A 24,716-nucleotide genomic window follows, 5' to 3' on the forward strand; every position below is an offset into this window, starting at 1 on the left:
TTTCAACTATTGTTTCTATTATCAAGATGTTCCTGACTCATGGTACTGTCACAACGCTCCCTCAGTCTGGACAACAGAAGGTTCTTTCACCAAGAACAAGTAGAAGAATTGTGAGGAAGGTTAATAACAGTCTGAGACTGACTGCTAAAGATATTCAGAGTGAATTGGCTGCAAGTGGGACTGGGGTTTCCATTTCAACCATAGGTAGAGTATTGCATTGTGAAGGTCTCAATGTCGCAGGCCAAGCAAAAAAACACTCTTAGGAAAATGTGCGTCATACACATGGGAGAAGTCGTACGCAAAAAAACACTCATTATCATATAATAGACGTATCCCCCCAGCCCCCCCCCCCCCCCCAAACTCGACACAACCATCATGACAGTAAAAATAGTCAGCATTCTTACCTTTGTATAAGTTAGTGATCAGCAGATGTGTCAGCTGCACAAAGAGCACAGCGTGTGGTTTTCACTAACTACTGTGCAGAATAAATTTTTTTTTTCTATGGTAAATATCGGAACTTTTTTCCTATGCATCGGGACGCTTGACATTTGCTAGGAAATCGGGACTGTTGGCATGTATGCAGTATTTGTAATTCTAGCACACGCTCTTAACTCCTGCAGAGATCCAATCCCATCAGTAAACACTCACAGGGGGAGACGGTGAGCCCAATTGCATGCAGATTCAGTGAGTCAGACCTGAGGGAAGCAGAGAAGCTCTGCTCTTAATGCAAAAAATAATGGCCAATTCCAAATTTAATAAAAAAATAAAAGCTTTTCTTTGCTTAAACCCTTTACACAAAAACGATGCACTGGCTTGACTATCGATAGTTGTCAAACGCTACGATGCATCGATAAGTCAATGCATCGCCTCAGCCTTAGTCATGTTATACCACTCCACAGGCAAGTGAAGTCAAGAACTACATACTTGAGGACAGTTAGTTTCGGCATCGGAGAACCAAATTTGCGAAATCAACAGAAGACCTTTGGAAGATTAAGCATGATTCTGATATTTGGGTCCAACCGCCGAGTATTTGTAAGACGCAGGGAGGGTGAGCGCATGAGTTCTGCATGTGTGGTTCCCACTGGAGGAGGCAGTGTCGTGGTCTGGGGTTGCTTTGCTGGTGACAGAGTTGGTGATCTTTACCAAGTCCATGGCAAGCTCAACCAGCATGGCTATCATAGCATACTTCAGAGGCATGCCATTCCATCAGGATTACGGTTAGTTGGGCAGTTCTTCATTCTTCAGCAAGATAATGACCCGAAACACACCTCAGAGTTGTGCAAGAACTATCTGGCGAAGAAGGAAAGTGAAGGACAACTCAATCTAATGACCTGGCCTGCCCAGTCTCCAGACCTCAATCCCATAGAACCTGTATGGGACGAACTGGACAGAAGAGTCAAAGCAAAGCTACCCACAATTGCCCTACATGTCTGGGAATTGCTGCAGAAGAGCTCGGAAGACATGTCGGGTGATTTCCTGCTGAAACTTGTTAACCGAATGCCTCGTGTTTGTGAGGCTGTTATTAAGGCAAAGGGTGGCTATTTTGAGGAATCCAAGATTTAGAGACAATTATCAATTTTCTTGAACATTGCTTTGATACTCCTTATGTTTTGTTTTGTATATTGTAACATGTGTTTTCATTTTCAAGTATTTACAGAAACGTATAAGATGTAAAACATTGTCAATTATGAAAAAAACCTAGTTTCCAGCAAGTGTACTCAAACTTTTGACTGGTACTGTATATATAATGTACACCTGAGGTATTGCAGTCGGATGCATTTGAAAAGAGCCTCTGGTCTGTTTATACTCTGCTGAATTGCTTTTGCTTGTAGAACAGTCCTGCTCACATATTTACTTGCTGTGGTGACTGAACAGAGTTGTGTGCAGGCACAGTTAAACTGTGTTTAGTGGTTCTTTTTCCAAACCAGAAATGTGGATATGAAATTAAAGATAATCTAGTTCCTTTAAACGTGTGCAATGGATTTCAGTATGCAGTAGTTCAAAGTGAAACTGAGGGTTCAGTTATCTGGCTTGTAGCTTTAGAGCCATGCATGCTTTGATATCTACAGTAACAACGTAATCAAACTGATAGTTTAACACAAACAAAACAACTTGAATTTGTTTATGATTTTGCACAAGCAGCTTCAGGAAAGGTCTGTTCTGCTTTCTCGTGCTGCGCCCAGGCTGTGCTTTGCTCATGGTAATGCAACTTATTGAGTGTTGAATTACTCCCTGTCTTTGTTGAAGTCTCACATCACTGCACAGTGCAGCATTAAATAGTTGCTATGGTAACGATGCAATTAGAAAGCTCAAAGGTGATTGAAAACTAAGCTGTCCAGCACAGTGGTGGAGAGTTAGTTCAGTACAACGGTGGTTCGTTTTCTTCTGAAAAATGCCTTTGAAATGTTGAGTGCACTCCGGGGGGATGAAAAAGTTAAACCTAAAAAAACCAAACAAAAAAATAAACACCTTTTTAAATAAAAAAGAAGAGGAGAAAAAGCAATGTTCTATACTGTGTGTGCAGCTCGGAACTTATTTAGACTTTTCTTTTCAAAGTCATTAAGAAGCAATTTTCTTTTGGCACTGCTCTGTGTGTAAATGTGCGCACAGGGTTATACAGTTATTATGCACTTTTGCCGTTGATTTATAATCGATTCCAACGGATCCATAAACTGAAGTGTTCCTTTTATTTGTGGTGACCACTCAAGACACAAACACATATAGAAGATGGATGGTTTTTCTTCATATCTGCAGTATTCAGTATAGTACACCAGATGTACTTTAGAAACTGCAGATATCCCCAATTTCATATAGATTAGCTTTAGCCTGATAGGTCCAAGGTAAAGTGCGCTTCTATCCCTTATGAGAACACATTTGAAGTAAAGCACAATTAATATTTTTTTCATTGAGACCATCAGTTTGTTTCTCACCTTGCAATGCTAAATACAAAGCTAAAGGTCAGGCCTGGAGCCAAGCCCTATTGGGTTAATCCCTGCTAATTCTAATGTGTAATGTGGAGTTCTCACTGAACACCCAGTGAAGAACTGCTTTAGGGTTAGGCCCTGTCCACACTGCATAACCGATCTCGAGAACCGTACTGAAACGTTTTGATTAATCCAGCTCGGTGTCCACACTGAAGTACCGTTTCATGTTTAGTAGGGCTTAATGCGTACAAACACTATTAAAATAATTTGGTTACAGTTCCTAGCAGCGCAGTGGACTGTGGGACTTAATATGACATTATCCCACCATGCACTGCATTTTATGTTTACAACCTGGCAAATATGGAGCCTGTGCCCACAGAAGACATAGAGCTTCTTAGTATGGACGTTATAGCCTTGTTTCTTAAAAACACAAGGTACATTTGATCATAATGTGTGCTTTTTGTTTTGAACTCTGAAGTTCTCCTTGACTGATTTCATCGCTCCAGATATCAATGTGCCTTGATTTCAGCAACGTTGCTCCATGATGCACTATTTTACAACAAGCCTCAGAAATTGTATACGGCACAGCAGATAGTTGTTCTCAACTCCTTCAGGCGCCTGTTCCGAGTACTGTATTTGTAATGCCCACGCGCCAATACATATCAAAAAGCATTTTTTTTTTTTTTTAATTTAGTCGTTGCCAATTAGTTTGTATTATTTTCTACCCAATTTGAAACCCCCAATTATTTTTAGGCTCAGCCCACCGCTACCACCCCTGCGCTGACTCGGGAGGGGCGAAGATGAACACACGCTGTCCTCCGAAGCGTGTGCCGTCAGCCGCCCACTTCTTTACACTCTGCAGACTCACCGTGCAGCCGCCTCAGAGCTACAGCGTCAGAGGACAACGCAGCTCTGGGCAGCTTACAGGCAAGCCTGCAGGCGCCCGACCAGACTACAGGGGTCGCTGGTGCGCGGTGAGCCGAGGAAACCCTGTCCGACCTAACCCTCCCACCCCCCGGACGACGCTCGGCCAATTGAGCGCCGCCCCCTGGGAGCTCCCGTCCACGGTCGGCTGTGGAATAGCCTGGACTCGAACCGGCGACGTCCAGGCTGTAGAGCGCATCCTGCACTCTAGCAAGTGCTTTTACTGGATGCGCCACTCGGGAGCCCTATCAGAAAGCATTTTGAGGTATTAGAGGATACTCAAAAAATATTGTTCGGTATTACAGCATCCACACTTCTGACAAACCGCACTACCTGTACTGGACACTGGGACTACCCCCTGATGTGGTCTCGAGTACAGTATTAAACACTGCGTAGTGCAGACGCAAACTGTATTCAGCACTTTTAAGCCAGTTTAAGGCATAATGTGGACAGGGCCTTCGACTGGCTCGCTGGGTTTGCAGTTCACTTCATAGCAGGCTCCAGCAGCCTCTTTCCTGAAGTTCTTGTGTCATGCTTTTGTACAATTCCTTTTCTTAAGGCGATACATGTTGTACAGTACATATAGTTCATTATACACTTAATGGCATAAAGATAAAGGGCTGTTTTTAAAGCTACTGTAAATGCTTTTTAATTTCAGTTTACTGATGGCAAACATAATTGACTGAACCTGCACACTCTAACAACCAAGCAGTATATTTTTTAATAAAGTTGCAGAACCAAATCCATCTGATTTCTGCTGCTGGTGACTCACGTCTGAAAGTCTTGTCTCAGAAACTGAGAAGGCAATACTGTTTCTCACAGGAGTACTGCATTCCAGACCTGCTGTGCGTTTCTCATGAAACGCGCTGTTTAAGAACTCGAACAATAACACGTTCACACCTTGGCATGGGTTCTGCAGTAAATGTGCTTCCAGAAACCCTGATTTCATTGTTTTCTAAGAAACTTGAGAGAAACTTGAGAGACTCTCTGTGTGTCCTCCCAACTGAGCCTGAACTGAGTGGTTTCGGTGGCGTGTAGCCGCTCCAGGTGTCAGAAGTAGAAATGCAGGCTGTGTACTTCCTTGATTTGTGAACTCTACAGTTTAATTAGTATATTTTAATAAATTGAAGGTACAGTGCTGTAGCAAAACCGTTGCTTGACTGGGCGGAATCAAATTTCAAATCCAAGTTGGCAGACACTGCTGTTTACCAATTTAATTAAAGGAAGCCACTGACAAACTGACACTGTACATGTGCATTGTAGAGGAAAAAACGAAAGGAGGTATGACTTCATGTCATCAATTAAACACATACAAAGATAAGAAAATGTATGAACGAGAGGAGGTCATTCAGCCCATCAATGCTTGTGTCGTTCCTGGTAGCTTATTGATCTCAAAACATTACTAGGTTGTTGTATTTTTAGCTACTCTACCTCCTGATTGGTCTGAAAATACAGTACTGTGTTCTATCGGTCACTGATCAGCCCTGCATCTCCAGTAACACGAGTGGGAATGAAATCTTGTTTGACACCGCAATATGAATTTTATAAGAGGCACCGCACCCGTTGAAACTGATTTATGAGGAACATAATCATCATGTACAGTATTTGAAATGAACTTGTGGCGCATTTAAACTTAAATCTAGTAGAACTGATGAACACGTTTACATCAGGCAGGCAAACAAAATGAATAGGTTACTGCCCATGATCTGAATGCTGGGTTGCAAATTCAATTTGATTTGTGTGTGTGTGTGTGAATTGATTCATATACTGTAGATGTGAATGATACAACTGATTGTGTTTTAAAAATAAAGAAAGAAATGAATACTTTACCTTGTGTTTCAGACCTGTGGTCCTTTTAGATTCACAGATGAGAAGCTTGAACGGTCTCAGATTCATAAGTGGTGCAGCACACTGTACAGCGGGCGGGGGGCTGGGGGGGGAGTGAAGTGAGTGTTGGTGCTGTGATTTGTTGTATTGGTTTTCAACTTGATAGTGAAGACTAATGCCCATGTTTTAAATCTTTTATTCTGACCCTCGTGTTTTGTATGTTACTGTGTTTTGTGTTTTAATACACGTGGGCAACTGCAGCTTTCTGTCTCTGAGTCTAATTCCTGCCAGTAGCCAGCCTGGGCCGTGATGCTACCCTGTCGCACCATCAAACTGATAATTAAACTGTACTGTGTCCCTCCTGTTCTAAAAGGTATACAGGGAAACAATAGCATGGAATCTTTAATTGTGTTCCTTCCCTCCATCCCTCTCTGCAGTCCACACCGTTCAGTTCCATGTTCCAAAACTCTCTCCTGTCTGCTCATCTTGACCAGCTCTTTCTCTTGCACCTTCTCACTATGGTTAAATCTTCTCTTCCTATGTCAGTTGCCCCTTTTTCAGTTGTGGCCCAGCTCTGCTGCTTAATCTGCTGTGTCTTTTACTCTGTTATGCCATCTGTCTTGTTTAATGTGTTCCACTTGAGGGATAGGTGTATCCGGTCCTTTATTTGTTTATTCATATGATCTTCTAGTGCAATAAAGATGCTGGAGTATGAGGGTGGTTTTTGTTGGAATGTCGTTTCCAAACATTAACGACTGACTCCTGTTGGGAATGCTGACTCTCTCTTGATTCAAGTGGGAGCAATATTGTTCCTTTCAAGTGTTTGTTTGCTTTGTAAACAGAATGGTCATGCATGCATTTTTAATGGCAGTGTTGGGACACAGGAAGAGGTGAGTGGTGTTGTGTTTTTTTTTTTTTTTCTTGGAATGGGATGTACAATATTTTTTTTTGTTAAATGCATTGTGAGATGGAATTGTTTTGCTATTGTTTTGAATTTTCATCTTTCCAAAAATAGGAGTTAAAGACTTACTGCTTTGAAAATGTGACCTTGTAAGTTGTTGGTTAAGTTGAAACTAAATTTGTATGGGGAATTAATGAGTTTACAATAGTCTTGTTTAGGTATTTTCATATTCATCAAATATGGGTGACACATGGTGTTTAACTACAAAGTAGTGTCATTTTAAAGTTGGATTCTTCTGTATGTACTTGATTTTAATAGCATCTGTTCTACAGTAACGTGGTGTTTTAAAATGGGCTGGTTTTGATGGACCAAACTGCCTGCATTCCCTTTTCTGTTAAGTAAGGGAGCAGATTGTTTTGCTTTTCCACACTCTTGAGAGTCCTGAGCATTCCCAGTCAGTGATGCAGACAGTAGTACAGCACAGCATGTCTGAAGCCACGTGGGTGACCTGATCAGTTAGGGTAAGCTTGTGAATGTACATGGATGTCTGTCTGGATCATACAAAATATTAACCATTTCCACACAGTCTACTTGCTACCAGTGCCACCCTGATACAGAAAATGCCACTGCTAATTAAACTTTAATTTAGGTTCCTGTTTTTACTTTTTTTCTATTAAAAAGCACACCACCCTATTGTACCCAGAGTGGCACAGTGTAGCTGCACAAGAATGACTCTAAACAAACACACAGTTTCAGGAGCACAGTGGTGCAATAAACCATTCAATTCAATTATTGAATACTGTATTGTACCAGGCTGAAAAACAATGTATTGTCAGGATATAGAAACATTACCTGTAACAAAAAAAGACATGTATTTATCCAGACAAACTAATTAAAGGTTTCTGATTTTGTATTTTTTTTTTTTTTAGTTTTGCACTTTAAAGGTTGTATTTAATTATACAGTAGTTCCAGGTTTTAATAAAACTGAAAGCACTTCTTAATCTATCACTGCAGCTATTGGGAAAAAAAAACAGCAAAAAATGTTGTATATTATCACTGGGCTGAAGTCCCATGCTTGCGCTCTATGAGAGTGAGTAATGAAAAAACAAAGGCATGACATCTGCAAATAAGTCACAGTTTAAACTGTTACAGTAGATGAGAAATCGTTCATCAAAGTTTCCACCCTCTTTCAGTGTCTCCGTGATTTCTGTGCCAGCTCTATTCAGTAACTGTCTCCCTTTCTTCCCTTTACAAAGGATCCCTTGAGAAGTTTGGTATTTTATATACAAAGATAAATGTATTTTGTAACTGCGTTCTCGCTGCTATCCATGGTCAAAAAGACTCTGTCGTGCTTGACCCCTTAGTTACACTAATGTGTTTTTTTTTGGTGTTTACACTTGTGATTAGGTAATGGGGGATGGTCATGCAGCAGTTCCATGGAGTGAAACCAACAGTATATGTAGCATTTTAGCTTAAAGTTGCCTTTCCTTACTAGCCAACTTGCTCAGTGTTGTACTGGAACTTCTTCTTTAGGTAATTTTAAGTAAGAAAGGCTCTGCCTGCAATAGCCTAATCTTCAGCCAGGCCTTGGGAGAGGTTACAGCACACAGATCAGCGGTTGGATCATTGGGTTTGCAAAGATAAGAAATGAACCTTTCACCTCCAGGGCACTCATTGGAAGTTCAGGACGGAGGGTTGTTGTTAAAGGTCAAGACTGTTTCTGGGGTGCTGGACAAGGGCTTGAAGTCCAGTCTGGGGCATCACAGTTCCTAGTGTTCCTCGTGTCCAAAAATAATAAAAAGATCAAACTTAACGTTGTACAGTGGCCACTCGTCCCAGCACGCTGAATGGCAAGACAAGCCAAAGATGTAGAAGAGCAAGGCTGAACCTGCCTGCTGGTTTTTAATTGTGTTGTCTGTAGTTGCTACCGTCATTCCCAGATAGTGCAGCACCGATTTCTGAGCGTGTTTTAATAAAACGCATACTGTACACCAGGTGTTTGTACACAGCTTTGTTTTATGGAGACATGTGCAGTACTTGTAATGACAGACGTGTGGATGGAATGCTGGGATGACCTGCAGTATGTTTCTTGCTCTTAGTTGTTTTTTCTTGTAGCCCAGTCTTTTAATATACAGGCAGTCGGTTTCCCATTGGCTGGGATAAGAGAACGCTGTAAGAGCTCAATGGTGGGAGATTCTCCTAATGTCTCGTTCAGGCTGTGCCGTGCTGAAAGGAAGACTGTATCCGTTTGAATGTGTTAAATATTTATTTTGGCAGGGTTTTTGTGTAGTACTGGCATTTGTAAGTGATCCTTATTAAAACTGTCTTTCTGACTCTTTCTGTGACCTGTTCAATAAATGGCGCCGTGATCAGATCAGCCATGCATTCTTGAGAGCACCATGTGTTCTGGAACAACATGGAGAGGATGCATTCAGATGATGGCTTTACTGTTCTGATGCAAGTTTTCTGTGCGGAGAAGCAGTGCAGCCAAGTGGTAAGAGCCTGTGGAAGAATGGTAAGCCAGGATTTCCAAGTGCTCGGTCAAACCCTGGGAAAAAAAATACCTTATTACTGTATGCTGCAGCTTCTCCTGCTGCTTGTGTAGTACATGGTACTGTATTATTTACTGCATTTATAATTCGAGGTGTTCCTCCAAACGTCTGTGCTAAACTTCATATTTTATTAATGCTGTAAGCTTTACAAGCCCAGTACAACAGCTGCAGCAACAGTAGGACGCTCTGTTCGATAGCTGCTGGTAAACCGAAATGTCTCTCAGATTCAGTGTTTCATGCAATTTGGATGACTGCTGCTAAAAATAGAAACACGGTAAGTATACACAAATAGACACCTCATCTCTTGTTTGTTAGATGATCAAAAGGATTTTTTTTCTAATAGGCTCTGGATTAAAAACAACATAATTAAAAAGAAACATGTGGAATGACTTGGGGCTATTCTACAGAACTGTCCCTATAAAGTATTTCTTTCCTTCATTTTTGTAGAATGTCAGGTGCCCCTGTGACAGATGCACAATTCAATCAATCAATCTTTATTTTATACAGCACTTTTCATAGTGGACCACCATCACAAAGCACTTTACAAGTTGCAGTAACAACAAGAAAATCCATAATACTTTAAATACAGAGAAATGCATAATACATGCTATACAGTAAAGAACAATGCATAATACATTAAATACAGTGGAAAGTGCATAATACACGATAGTAGCATAATACATGAAATAGCAGCTAATAGCAGATATCAGGCTTAAAGAACATGGAAAGCAGGAGAGAACAGGTGGGTCTTGAGAGTTGATTTAAAGCAAGCGACGGTGGGAGCATCACGCGCCAAAGCTGGGAGAGAGTTCCAAAGAGTCGGAGCCGTGAAGCTAAACGAGCGTTCTCCAAGTGTGATGCACTTTTGCTTGGGGATAACAAGCAGGCCAGAGTCGGAGGACCTCAGCTTGCGGGCAGGGACACAGCGGGTCAATGACTGACTGTGTAGTAGTGTTTTTAAATGAGAGTTGATGTACAGTAGGTCCTTACACATTTGATTAATCTCCAGAGTCTCCCTGTTGACTGTGTGCAACATACAGTAGGTAACACTAGCTGTTTTTGTAGAGCAGGCCTATTGAGTGGGAGGGGTTGCAGTATGGTAGACTGCCTGATTTGGATCTGTCTTTAATCAACCACACCAGTGCACACTGTCAATTATTTTCCTGATAATTGGTACCCAGCCTCAGGGTCATTTACTGCATTAGTGTGCTGGCAGGAAATATGCCTTCCATGATACTGAGTTAGTGGTTATACATCTTTGAGGAAATTGCAGCACAACTCCAGCATGAAAGTGTGTTTGAGTGTGCATGCTGTTGATTTGACATCCGGTTTGCTGCTGTGTTTTGTACTCTTTGAAGTGATGTGCTGTGGCTTGCTTTCTGTGAGGAATGCATGTATCCTTTCTTTCCACTTTTCTCAATTTTGCAAACACCCTTAGCTCTGTTCTGTACTTGTGAGAACACAGAGAATGTTTTTTTCGGTTCGTCGTTCCTGGCAATGGGTGGCTCAGTAAATAAAGGCAGGCGGTAGTCCAGCCAGAGTGGCAAGCCCCTACACAGGCATGTGAAGAACTGCACTGTAGGTGTATTTACAATGCTGCATTGTTTTAGAAAATGAATGGGCACAAATTGGCTCCCAAATTTCATTAGTGTTTTTCCAAAAACCATAGAGGGTTTTAATACTCTGGAAATGAATTCGCTCCTATCAGTGTCTTGTAATTGAAAAACCTTCAGGGGTTGTCTGTCAGCGGATGGCATATTGGAAAAACTGTTTCCGAGGCTGTACAACATGCTGTACGTTTTGATAGTGCTCACTTATGGCTGCATTGTACCATAACAATACATTTTGTATTCTGTATGGGTTCCGTGACATTTTGAATGTTGCCATATCTCAATTGTGCCTATTTAGAGATGGCAGCTGGCAGCAAAATCATGTGAAAAAGTTTGAAAGGACTCAGCTGTCTCTTTAGAATGTTTGACTTCAGGACTGGTTTATTTATTTATTTATTCATTTTTTTCATTTTGTTTATTTTTCCTGACCCCTTGCTGTATGCTGTTTGCAGTCATTGTGAGCTATTGCATTTACTCGACTATTGTGTGATTGATATGTTTTGAGAAGTCTGTGTTAACATGCTTAGACTGGTGATGTGTTTTGAAGTCTGTATTAACATGCTTAGACTGGTGATGTGTTTTGAGAAGTCTGTGTTAACATGCTTAGACTGGTGATGTGTTTTGAGAAGTCTGTGTTAACATGCTTAGACTGGTGATGTGTTTTGAGAAGTCTGTGTTAACATGCTTAGACTTGTGATGTGTTTTGAAGTCTGTGTTAACATGCTTAGACTGGTGATATGTTTTGAGAAGTCTGTGTTAACATGCTTAGACTTGTGATGTGTTTTGAAGTCTGTGTTAACATGCTTAGACTGGTGATGTGTTTTGAAGTCTGTGTTAACATGCTCAGACTGGGTTGAGGAGCTGCTCTTCAGTTCTACAGCAGTTGCCTGTCAGAAAGATGGTTCAAATCATTTAAAGGTACAGGACGATCATTTAAAAAGCCAAGTCTTTCTCATGTTAACACCATGCATGGTAGTACATTTTAACTTCAGTCTTCCTTCCTGCGGATGATTTTCAATTGACTGCTGTGATAATTCCCGGAGCTTTGTCTCCTGGGGTTCCTCTGGACCCTTCTCAGACACCACGCAGTCTGTCTTGTGTGTCTGATCACTCCCACACACCAATAAGCTTTACTGGATAATGTGCTTTCAACATTTCCGCATTTCTGGATTATATATTTTTTTCCCAGTTTCTCCAATTTATTTCACTGTGGATTTGACCTGGATGACCTCATCTGTATCAAGATGTTTCCAATGTGGGGGGAGGGGAAGTTCAGTATTGCACAACTTTGACAAAGAATGCCCTTACAATATACTATAATATCGCCTCTATCTTGCTGTTTAAATATCTACCAGAAATTCTTATCTGGAGGCGTTCTGTACTAGTTGGTTATAACCTTATTGTTTTTAGTTGATGTGTGTTCTCCACAGTGGAGACTTCAGCGACTTATTATATGATATGCCATCAAATGTTTTATTCTCATTTAATGAAATAAGCTGTTGCCATGGGGTCTCCACCACAGGAAAGCACGTTCGGTTCATACACGTCGTGCTCTGCATAATATTGCACTCCAAAGACCAGACTTCATCTTCTCACACACAAACACACACGTTTGTTTCTGAGGTCTTCCATTGACTCCCAAACACTGTATATTTCTTATCTAAGTCTAGAGGTGCTGGAAAAGGGAGGGATCAACACAATAATTAAAGTCCCGTCTAAAGGAAATACTGCTGCGTTTGTTTAGGGCTGCAACGAAGGATCAATTTTGACCTTCGACGGTTCGGAACACATTACCGAAGGAAGGTTTGAACATTCAATGGTACTCATTTGCATAATTGATTGGTGACGTCACCATAACTACTTGTTTATATTTAATTGAAAATCCTATTTTACAGGTAATCCATATAAATGGAATAAAACATTCACATGTAGTTTACAAATACGTTCTGTAGAACAGTAATCATGTTTTTATAATTTAAATTAAAAATACACGTTGTTTATTTCCATGTAATTGAGCCTGCTTGCGATCTATACAGTAAGTTTGCATTGCACCAACTGCAGCGGACAAAGCTTTATTTAACAGTCACCGTTCCAAGCAGGTTATCAGTCACATTTTACTACTACTAAAAATATTAATACTACTATTAATATGAACTTACGCTTGTCAAGTGACCCCAGAGATTGGTTATGACTCCATGATACAAGTCGCTTGCACAGTTTGCGTTCAACTGTTTATTTTTTTTAACAAAAAAATCCCAAACAGTAGAGGGGTTTCGAGACATTTCTTTCAATACAGCTTATGGTATACAACTGTCAAGATGGCGAATGAAGAAATTAAAGGTTTGCCTCTGGATAACACGAGCTGGAGTGAGAAGGGGCGGACGATGCTCAGTTTTTGAAATTAAAATTATTAGTGTTAGCGTATATTTTGTATGTTTCAAACATATTCTGCCATAGCGCTTCTCTTACAACGTCTTGTACACTAGGTATTCAGTACATATTTTAGTACAGCCAGTAGAGGTACGAGCCCACTGCTTTGGATACAATACACTGCTCCAGTTGTACGTAATATATAACGACTTGGTAGCGGATTTTATTATCAACTTTTGCTTACCTAATATGCATTATATAAATCAAAAGATCGAATTTTGCACGTGAGTGACATTTAATGTGTAATTTATAGTATTCACACATTGTCAAACAGTTTCTGTTAATAGGAAGAAAAAAAAATAGTGAGTGAACCCATCTGACGAACCTTCAAATCTTTGAGTCGCTGGCTAGCGAAAGAACCTTAGAACCTTAGGACACAGCCCTATTTATGTTATAAATATCTGTTTTAAACACTACAGGGACTTGTTCTGTGTCCCCTCATAAGGTAGGTTTTATCAGACTTTCCTTTCTTGTGGTGACTTATATATAGACACACACACATTTGGGTATTTTATAAAGTTCACACTGCAGTGTCTCATACTGTTTTAAATATATATTTTGTCCCCGAGTGGCTCATCCAGTTAAAGCACTGCCGCGGGGAGCGCAGGGCGAGTCACACAGCTTGAACGGCAGCGGCGGTGTGCTGTGTGGGGACTTGCTAAATAAAAATTATAATTGGTCACTCAGAATTTTATATATATATATATATATATATATATATATATATATATATATATATATATATATATATATATATATATATATATATATATATATATATATATATATAATATATATATTCTTTCTTTATTTGTGTTTCCTGCAAAAGTGTATGTGGGGTGGGGGGCTTTTGTTTATTTCATTGAGTGAAAACTTCAAGGCAGCAGGAAGTCTACTGCACTGTGTGTGCGTCTCCAGTTAAAGTGACCTTCAGGTAATGTACAGTAAACCAGCTGGTTATCTGACCAGTGTGGTTCCTGATGAAGCAGAAGAAGGTTACACTGTGGAGGAATGTACTGGACTAATCAATCCTATGTGGAAATGAACATGGTTAATTGAACAGCATATGCGCTGATACATGCATAAATGAGACGCATCCCAATGTCCATTCATTTACAATAGTCCAGTGCCGTAGCATTTTCATTACTGACTCCTGTATGGCATCGCAAGCTTAACAGTGTCAGTGGCTTTTAATCCAGTGTGAGATTTTCCAAATCACTGCCTTAAACCTATTTGGTTTCCTAATCTGTTTCGGTAACATCACACTTTGGGTGTTTGCGTACTTTGCATATATGTTTTGTTTGTTTGCAAACCAATCCAGTTACATGCATGTTGCTAGATTTACTAAATGTTGGTCCCACCTGGTTTACTGGAACTGTGCAGCGCATTTGACTGTCTGAGTTGATCGATATGTTTCCTAGTGGAGCATGTTTCAATGTGCGTCCTGTAATCAGCATTGTCTCCAGTCGTGGGTTCAATCCCAGGTGGGGGACACTACTGCTGTGTCTTTGAGCAAGGTACTTTGCCTAGATTGCTCCAGTAAAAACCCAACAGTATAAATGGGTAATTGTATGTAAAAATTATGTGATATCTTGTAATAATTGTAAGTCGCCCTGGATAATGGTGTCTGCTAAGAAATAAATAATAATAATAAATTATAATAATACTGTACCTAGTAAAATGAGTAGCACCATGAGTGATACCATGATACCATGACTTCCGATCTGGGTGGGCTGCAGCCAGAACCACATCTGTTAAGCACTTCAATGATGTTTAGATCTACTGTGAACAGAAGGAAGACAATTGTTTACCAGTTCCTTGTGAGCATTACTGTATGTGCAATATGCTTTCGGTGCAGGCTGCCTCATGCTTCCTTGTAAACTGGAGTGATGGTTGAGGGAAATCTGCAAGAAAGTAATATCAGTTGAGAACACTCTCTCGTGTGTGTGTGTGTGTGTGTGATCTGTCTTATTATTTTGAGAGCTTTATCAAGAAAGATTGAAAGATTGGCTCAACATAAGACGCCAAGCTTTACAAAAACTAATCCCCCCCTCCCCCCCCGTGACTTTGTGTGGATGGCAGAAGGTTTACTGTCCTGGCTTGCAGTACAATGTACAATGCAAAATGCTCTCCAGAACAGTGTTTGCATTGTTTCACATTAGGAAATTCTAACAGCTAATTAGAGATGCTGTATGTTTGTAGTAATTAAACTGCTGATTAAATAAAAGAAAATTTAAGAAAACATATACGCACGGATGTACAGTTTTGTACAGTTTTTCAAGAATCTTTGCTTAAAAGACACAGCGATGCTGTTATTGGAATGCAGAAAAATATTAAAACACACGTAGATGAAGGCAACAAACAGTGCTTAGAATCCCATCTCGTCATGAGAACGGTCTACTGTTAGTATATATAACAAAGAAAAAAGTGTGTCTGTGTTTATATGTATAGCTATACACAGACAGATATTTAATTAACATGCCATAGAGTTTAAACGTTCATAAAAATGTACCAAAATACACATCCCTGGAGTTTCTTAGCCTTTGTGTTAAAATGGATGGGACCCAAAATTTTGAACATGTGAGTTTCAGGAAAACATGAACAGAAAAGCTACGTGACCTCTGGTACATGCTTTTAATTGCATAGCATTGAGAGAGCCGTACCCATTGTGAGGTTACAAAAAAAAAAAAAAAAAAACTGAAAACACTAAGGTGGAGGTACAAGTGACACTTTGGAGTCCAAAGCTTTGTTAATTTCACCCTCTGTGTTTGCTGCTGGCATTGGTCTTGGCAAAACCATTTGAATTGAAAGGTTCAGTCTGCTCAATTGCATGTGAGACGCTTTTCTTTTTGTAACCCGGGCGGCATGTTTCTCTGCAGGTGGATGGAAGCCTGTTTGTCAGAGGAGCTCCCCCCGACCACTGAACTGGAACAGGGCTTGCGAAATGGAGTCTTCCTCGCCAAGCTCGCCAAGTTCTTTGCTCCAGAAATGGTGTCGGAAAAGAAGATATACGACCGGGATCAGTCACGATATATGGTATCATTTTTTTTAATAATTCTCGTATATTTTAAAATGAACCAAATTATTATACACCCAGGGTATTAAATATATGGAACATGCTACTCAGGAAGTTTGAGTTACATACCTGCAGTTTGGATATCCTTGGTTAAAAAGCCATCTTGTGCACTGATTAATTGCACTGTATACAGTATGTGCACATGGCCATGACCTTGGTTGTTTTTTTGCATCATCAATGCTGATGCCCATGTATAAATTCTGGTAAAGTACAAAAGACTCCTTAATTTTCTCTGTTGGTTTGCCACGTAACATAGATTTGGAGATTGAATTAGTAAATACCAAGCAGTCATATATAAATACTGCCAGCTGAAACCTGAGTTTGACCTCGGTAGAATGTCAGCTCTGGTTACGACGCTGTATGTCCACTGTTGAATAATTGTGCATTACTGTAATAATAATAATAGGGCTTGTCTTCAGTTGGAACACAGAAAATGTTTTCTAAAAGATCAGCAAAAAAAAGTATGCTGATCCAGAGGAATGCAGTCTGCGTTTACACTTTTGCACTGTTTCTTGTTACAGCCAGAACTGAAAATATACATTTTGAGGACTTTTAGATTCTAATTTATTTATTTATGTTTTTAAATTAGCGAACAGGACTTCATTTTCGACATACAGACAACACTGTGCAGTGGCTAAGGGCTATGGAGTCAAAAGGCTTCCCTAAGGTATGTTTTACTATCTTCCATTTACCTCCAGTTACTGTAGTTTTACATCTCCTTTTTGTCATTTTCGACACGCCAATGGAAGTTCATCTGCCATGTTGGTTTCTTCTCTGCTGTGTGGTTTTGTTTTCCCTTCAGGTGGTGTCAGCTGTTTCAGAGTTTGCATAGAATTCAATAAAGGGTTTAGACATTTTTACAATAGCCCCTGGTTTCCCTACCTGAAGGCTTTTGGTTACACTTCACAATCATGTTGGGCAGGATTAGCCCAGAGTAACAACCCTGGAGGCAGAGGAAGGTGAACTGTCACATTGTATAGTCTCTCTGCCCAGCTGTTTTAAGAGGTGGACCAAACTTCTACTGTTATTGATTTGCCGTGTTTTTGATAGGATTACTGTATGTGAATTACAGCACCCACTCTCTTGCGTGCTGATAGAAATATTTGAATGTATTGTAAAGTTTGTATGGTTGACAGTGGTTACCCTTGAGAAGTACTGCACTGTAGATCCCTAATCTTAATGCGTTTATAATAGGGTAAAAACGACAGTTTCATTATACTGCATGTGCAAGACCATTTGATGGCAAATTTTATCTGTCTTCATTTTAACGGTTTCTTAAAGAAATGCATTTCATAATTACTAATGTTCTCTAGTTATTTAATATGTAGTTACCTACATTCTTCCAGTCTCATGATGAAAAGTCAGCTAATCCAAGGGCTCAAATGCATAGGCTTTATAATCCAAGAATATCAAAACTGGGCAAGTAGCAACATGTGTCCTGTACAGTGCTTACTGTAGCCTGGGGGTTACTTAAAGTAAATGATGATGGAAATGTTGGACAGAATGTGATTGCAATTCTAATACTTTAAAGCCATAAATATCTGCAACCTAAATATTTGCTCTGGAAATGTTGCAGACCTGTTGCAATACATGTATTGTTAGTGGAATTTGATATTTGTGCCAAAAATGGTTTTTTTTTTTTTTTTTTTCATTCGCATAATAAAAGGCTTGCAAATATGTATGGCTTTACAGTATCTTACTGGTGTTATGCTTTATTATCTCCTAATGAGGGCATCATGGAGTCTGTCCGTGTGTTTGTACAGTACGGACATTAAATCACACTTTAGGGTCTTACTTATCAAGTACTGCTAGTTGCCACTTTAAATCCTTTCTGATTATTCAGTGTACCAAACCTCATCATTAGGGTAGCCTGTGTTTTTAAAATATTAAGAAATACATTTTTTTTTTTTTTTTTTTAACTACCAGTGTAATTTGAGCTCGATCTCAGCTCAGAACTGCTGGAATATCTGTTTTAAACTTTCCGCTTAAGCTTTATGATGCTTCACAAATAGATATTTATTTGTAAGGTTTACAGTAGAATCTCTAGAAGCTAGCAGTACACAATCTACAATATTATCGTATAATCTCTGCAATAGATGTACGGTTATGCTGTGTACTGAATTTGAATTGCTGAAAACAATTACTGTACAATTGCACTTTATTGAATTAATCCAAAAGGTAATGTTTCATATGAACAACATTTAAGTGGTCTTGAGTTCTATTATTATTATTATTATTATTATTATTATTATTCAGAGAGAAGGCAACAAGGTAAGGAAAAAAAAGTGACCTCCAGGGCAAAGATTACAGCAGGGTTTGCATCCTGGAATTGATCGTTCTCTGTGGTTTCCAACACATTATAGATAACATGCGCTTCTTTAATGGAGGGGTGTGCTGGAAAAACTTGGCAACTCACATTTTTGCATTTTCTTTAGATAACCGATACTTTTTTATTTATTTTTTTAATTGAAATGTTTGTGGGTTATCAAGTTTATCCACCACCTTTTTGTTTTTTAATTTTCTAAAATACAAAATACAATGATGGTAAGCAGAACTAGTTGAATCTGAAATTGAAGGGTATCAGGTTTGTCCAGGACACCCCTCAATTTGTTTTTTTTATTTAAATGCTTTACCAGGATACCCTGTACCCTTGAAATGATAGTCTTTCATGATTCCTGGGTTAACAGAATGGGGTTTAGAACAGCCACTTAAACATCTGGAAACCCTTTGTTTTGCAATGTACTCTTTGTTTCTCAAGCACAATTCTCTTACTTAACAAACCTATCCTGCACTTGCAATACATATATATGGGTAATTTTGAAAGGAGGTATAATGCAGTCTACAAAAATGAAAAGGTTGTTTTAGGTTGTACACAAGGGTTAAATGATTTAAAAAAAAAAAAAAAAAAAAAAAAAAAAAAATCCAGAAGGGCTTTGTCCGAAACGTCCTGAAAAATGAGCCTCTTTGTTACAGTACATGTAATAAAGTTGCCGACCCCACCGAGCCAAAGCCTCTCGTTGTCATTTCTGTAAGGAACCAATTTGAGATTAAAGTACAGCAGCTGTGTCAGAGAAGATGGGTGCTGATCGCAGTCCTTTCAGAGCTGATAATGACAGCCGAACACCACACACACACACACACACACACACACACACACACACACACACACACACACACACACACACACACACACATGAATGGCTTATTATATTAAGAGCACAGCCGCTCGTAATTTGAAGGTGTAGGAGGGTGGAATGAACCCTGAATAACAGTGAAGATTAAATAACCCTTTCCTTTATTTCAGATCTTTTATCCAGAGACAACAGATGTTTACGATCGGAAAAATATGCCTCGCGTGGTATACTGCATACATGCACTAAGGTATGAGGGATATGAAACTAGCTTTTATTTTACATATGATATTTTAATGTAATGATATTTGTTATTGATCTTGAATTGGCTGTCTTGACTGAAACATTTAAGTTGTCAATGGAAATCGTTCACATTTCATTTTCTGCTGGTTGTTACAGTAAAGGTACTCTACCACATGTGTGGCTTTGCCTGACCCTACCGATAGCCACTTCCTGCCTGTGCCGAGTCATTTCCTGTCCCCAGATACTGCACCTTTTTCCTTCTCCTTTATCACTTCAGGCTAGACCTGGAACATGTTAAAGTCTGCTGTCCATGTTTTATGATAAGGATTGTCACCAGTCTAGAAAGGGATCCATGACCAGAGGGACTGAGGCAGTCTGGAAGAAACAAACAAACAAATGATTAAACAAACATAAGAACATAAGAAAGTTTACAAACAAGAGGAGGCCATTCGGCCCATCTTGCTCATTTGGTTGTTAGTAGCTTGTTTATCCCAGAATCTCATCAAGCAGCTTCTTGAAGGATCCCAGGGTGTCCGCTTCAACAACATTACTGGGGAGCTGGTTCCAGATTCCCACGATTCTCTGTGCCTCCTATTTTCTGTTCTGAATGCCACTTTATCTAATCTCCACTTGTGACCCCTGGTCATTGTTTCTTTTTTCAGGTCGAAAAAGTCCCTAGGGTCGACATTGTCAATACCTTTTAGAATTTTGAATGCTTGGATCAGATCGCCTTGTAGTCTTCTTTGTTGAATGTTTAACGGTGGGCAATGATAACAACATGTTTTTGTGCGTTAAGAAATGATTGTGTTTTTAGTTAACGTTTGACAGGATTGCTGAAGCTTCTTGAAATGTATGTCACTGTTTAGAACCAGTTTCAAGATTCAAGCATCCTGTTTGTTTTAGAGGGTAGCTACCTGCAGGATAGTGACCTCTATGCTCAACCTGATTGGCTGAGATCATTTGGGAGGTTAATAATTCCTATAACACGAGGAGTGGCTGCCTTTCTTTTTCAACTGGATTCCAAATCCTGTTATCTTGCCATAACACAGTGCAGTTTGAATAAACAAATGCCACAATGGGTCCATAACAATAGCTGACTGTAGCCAGGCCAAATGACTGATTAGGTTGAAGCACATGACATGAATTTGACCTTACAGAAGGAAAGACCAAAATAATTGCCGGTGTCCTCTAGCCTTGTATTCATCAATTAATTGTAATTTTATTTTATTTTAGTTATTTGTATTTTGTTAATATACATTTTCAGTGAAGTTTTTAATTCAAAGGTTAAGAGTAATACAGCAATACGCAATAATACTCTACTGCTACAGCACAGCTCTGAATCTTCAAGGTGTTGCATCTAAAACATGAGTAGGACCTTCAGTAATAGAATGGAGACCAGCCTCCTTTTCCTGCTTGCTTGCTTAGTCTTCACTGAGACATGAATGAACCCAATTCCAGAAGGAAAGGGAAGACTGTTGCTGAAACCACACGCATATCAAGAATGATTTCCGGAACACCATGGGAGCACTGTGGCTGCACTGTGATTTCACATGCTGACTCATTATTCACAGTGATGTACACAGCGACTCAACAAGAGGGTCCTGTTGATCGAATTCTCCTCTATGCCATATCTCCATAGCAAAGGGGAACAAAAGTAAAGCATGCAGTAGTACTCTTAGTTACAATAGTACTGCATATGTACAAAAGATATGCTACTGTATGAAGCTACAGGGCTTTATAGAACACCTATAAAGCACTATAGTTCAAGGAGCAACATTGATGTTAACTTGCCAGCAGTTTCAGAGCCTCTAATAATACAGAACAGACAATAAGCAGCAGCATGAATCTTTGAATAAATCCTGAAACAATAGAATCTTCAAATTTTGAGTTCTTAGAGGCCAATAGTACTGTAACTCTTTGGAAACGTGTATTAAACATGCGATTGACAATATGCTTTCCGTTATGTGTTTAGGTAATAAACGAATCTGGAAAAGCATGTACTTGACAGATTGATGAGCTCATTTCCTTTGAGTGCTTGCCTAGACTGGCTTGGTGCTTCTGTAGCAGGCAGCATGAGTTTGTAGCTCTGTAAGCAGCAAGCATACCTTAGAGTAAGTAGCGGGATTCAGAACAATATAGCATTATAGTCCCCACGTGTTGCTACAACCGTTTAAATAATGTACCTTTTAATTTATTTTCATTAACATCCTGACAATATTTTACACTTACAACTTTAAATGCTGTTTCAAAGCTCTTTTCAAAATGGCCTCTCTAGTGCACTGGAGTTGATCTGTCCACTAAATCACTGCAGGAATCATAGCCATAGACTGCATATTTAACTGGTGGCCTGCATAAAATTGCTTTCTACAGTGCAGACACCAGTGCTTTATATTTTACCGTATAAAGCACTGGTGTCTGCACTGCCTTCAATTGTAACCATCTTTAGGGCTACTCATTTTTCCATTCTTGGGAATACCAATTTTTTTTTTTTTTTTTAATGGCCAATTCCATTTTTTCCCACATTTTCCCACTTGTTATCAATGTATTAATAATTAAATATGGCATTTGAACATAAATATAATGTTGCTAGTTTAAAGTAAGTAAAATAATAAATTACTACTCTTTTTTTAATTTTTTTTTTTTTTACTCTTGTTGCTGTAATAGTAAGTAAAGCACCTGAAGACACTTCAAACCTGTCAATGTTTATAGACGGCACTTGGTTCATTGCTGGCATTAAGATAAGCAGGAAAACCTAAGAATTATATTTAGGGCTTCTGTTTTTCGGGTTTTATTAATTGTATTTTTCGGTGCTTATTTTTAGCTATTTTCGAGTTTTATGTAAATCTGTTATTTCGTTTTTGATAATCTCGCAAGCAGAGTCTCCAATAGAAATGTATGAATGTGCTGTCACTCAGTAGTTGGGGCGGGTTTAAAGTATTCAGAACGAATCAATGATAGATGGAAGTCAGGAAGGCGGGACATTGCCCAGCAGCACTGGGAAACGTATTTATTATTATTTTTGTAGTAGGTTTTATTTTTTTAATGGGAAAAGGGTAAAGGAAACGTGAATCGATTAACCATTTCTACAGTTTTTCCAGTGTTTATAGCTATCCACCGATTTCATTTTTTTTTTTTTATATCAGGGGGGTTTTATCGGTTAAAACCGAAAATCAGACGCCCTAATTATATTACAAGAAGAAAACAAATGTCCAGCACAGTTGTGAGAATCATATTTACAGTCGTCCACTAACACTGCAGTTTAGTCGTCCAAAAAAAGGTTTTTTGAAAAGACCTGTTTCAGCTTATTGCTAGCATTACAATACAATAAAAATATGAAACAGTTTAGTAACAGTCCAGCAATGTCACGTGAGTAATCCTACGTACAGTACTCCACAAATTAAGTTTTTTGCCTTTTTACTGGCATTACAATAACCAGGATAAAATAAGAAACCCTGATAAAGGCGTGTTGACTGACTCGTTGCTCTAAACAGGGTCACTGCTGTGTATTACCCGATTGTAATTTTAAATGGCACCCCTTTTAATGAAAATGTATAATTAATCCTCTCAATTGTTTCTTTGCTAATTCTGCCTTGTTTGCAAGATTTAACAAGAGGTGTGTCTGCAGACGCAATGTCTTTATGAAACAAACAGTGTGTGGTGTAGTGACTACATCACTTACACAGTAAAGCAATCAATTTCCTTAAGCAATGTCTAGCTAGAAAAATATAATTCAATTAAGAAATTGCCATGGTTTAACATTGCTAATTATAGCTTTATTAAAGGCAGGTAGCGTGTAAAGAAATAAACTAAACAATAATGAAATACGCAATTCATTTAGTTTACTTACGTTTACATTTTCAGCAGTTTCAAAACGCTTGATGATATTTCTGAAATGGTCGTTTTTTAAAAAAAAAAAAAAAATTATACTACGAGTTCAAAACTGCAAGCACTCTAGAGCCGAGGCAGAGTCGCCAGACGCCTGCTTCGCCCGCCCTGTACAAGATGCACTGTCACCCGAGTGAGCTCTGCATGTGTTTCCTCATAACGTGCAGTTATGGACCCGCGTGTGCTCGGTTTGCACACTTTCCCCCATAACATGCAGTTAAGCACTGGCGCGCGTGTCCCTTAATGTTTGAGTCCAGCTGCAGTAGTACAATTAGTGGAAAAAACGTATGATGCTTTTTTTATGCTAAGTTGAAAACTGTTAACATACTAAAGGGAAAGCACTTGTGAAGCTGAATCAAGAATTTCAATGCCGAGTTCCTGAAATGCAGTGTGATTTATTTGCACACCACACTGAGCCTATTAACGCTCGGGAATCGGACAGTAGAATGTCTTTCCCAGAACTCATGAAGGTCTGATAAAGAACACGACCTGGGACTTCTGTGTCCTGATGTATTCCACCTATTGTATTATTGGACACACTACCTGTTACAGTTGCAACTGCAGAAAGATGTGTCCGTGTTAAAAAGCTCCACAGCGTATGGACTGTCATTGAAATGGCGAATGAGTGTAATGCTATTTATTTGTATAACCATATCAAACCACGCACACACACTATCTCTCTATCTATCTATCTCTCTATCTCTCTCTATCTATCTCGTCTTCCTGATGGTGTAAGCTTTCAGTTGCTGTTTGATTTCCTTGCTCTCACCGTAGCACATGGTTTTATTTTACTGGAGTTAAGTAACACAAGCAGTAGAAAGAAACCAGCTGAAGACAAAGTAGACAAAATAAGAAAAGCATCAGCTGTTTCCATTGAAAATCCATTAACACTCAACCATGCCTCAAGAAAGGTGTTTGTTAAAGAGTTTGCAAAGCGTTCCCATTCAAACAGATTCAGCCGTGCGCAGAGTACACTGTACGCTATTCCAGTCTGTTTTCAATAAAATATCTGCATCATGTAAATAGAAGCGTTGTCTTGCCATGCTGTAGTAACCTTGCTACAGTACCTCGTGGTGTTGCAGAAGTTTCAGCACAATGGAATATGCTGCAAAGGCTCATTCAGTTATTCTTTCCTCCCCCACAAAAGCAAAACAAAATCTGAATGTTTGAATAGAAATGAAGATGACCCATTGCTCCACAGCTTTCTTTTCAG

The 24,716-nt window shown here is 39.2% G+C and overlaps 1 protein-coding gene across 3 annotated transcripts in view; it reads left to right on the forward strand.

Moving 5' to 3' along the window:
- Window positions 1-24,716, forward strand: part of LOC117403965 (ras GTPase-activating-like protein IQGAP1) — a 101,261-nt gene that overhangs the window by 21,291 nt on the left and 55,254 nt on the right. For all 3 annotated transcript variants that reach the window (XM_058993011.1, XM_058992940.1, XM_058993076.1), the window contains exons 3-5: window positions 16,048-16,204; window positions 16,834-16,911; window positions 19,549-19,625. In XM_058993011.1, the coding sequence (XP_058848994.1) occupies window positions 16,048-16,204; window positions 16,834-16,911; window positions 19,549-19,625 (312 nt within the window). The remainder of the gene's footprint in view (window positions 1-16,047; window positions 16,205-16,833; window positions 16,912-19,548; window positions 19,626-24,716) is intronic.

This window comes from Acipenser ruthenus, chromosome 1 (genome assembly GCF_902713425.1).
Source record: "Acipenser ruthenus chromosome 1, fAciRut3.2 maternal haplotype, whole genome shotgun sequence".
Classification (NCBI taxonomy): Eukaryota; Metazoa; Chordata; class Actinopteri; order Acipenseriformes; family Acipenseridae; genus Acipenser; species Acipenser ruthenus.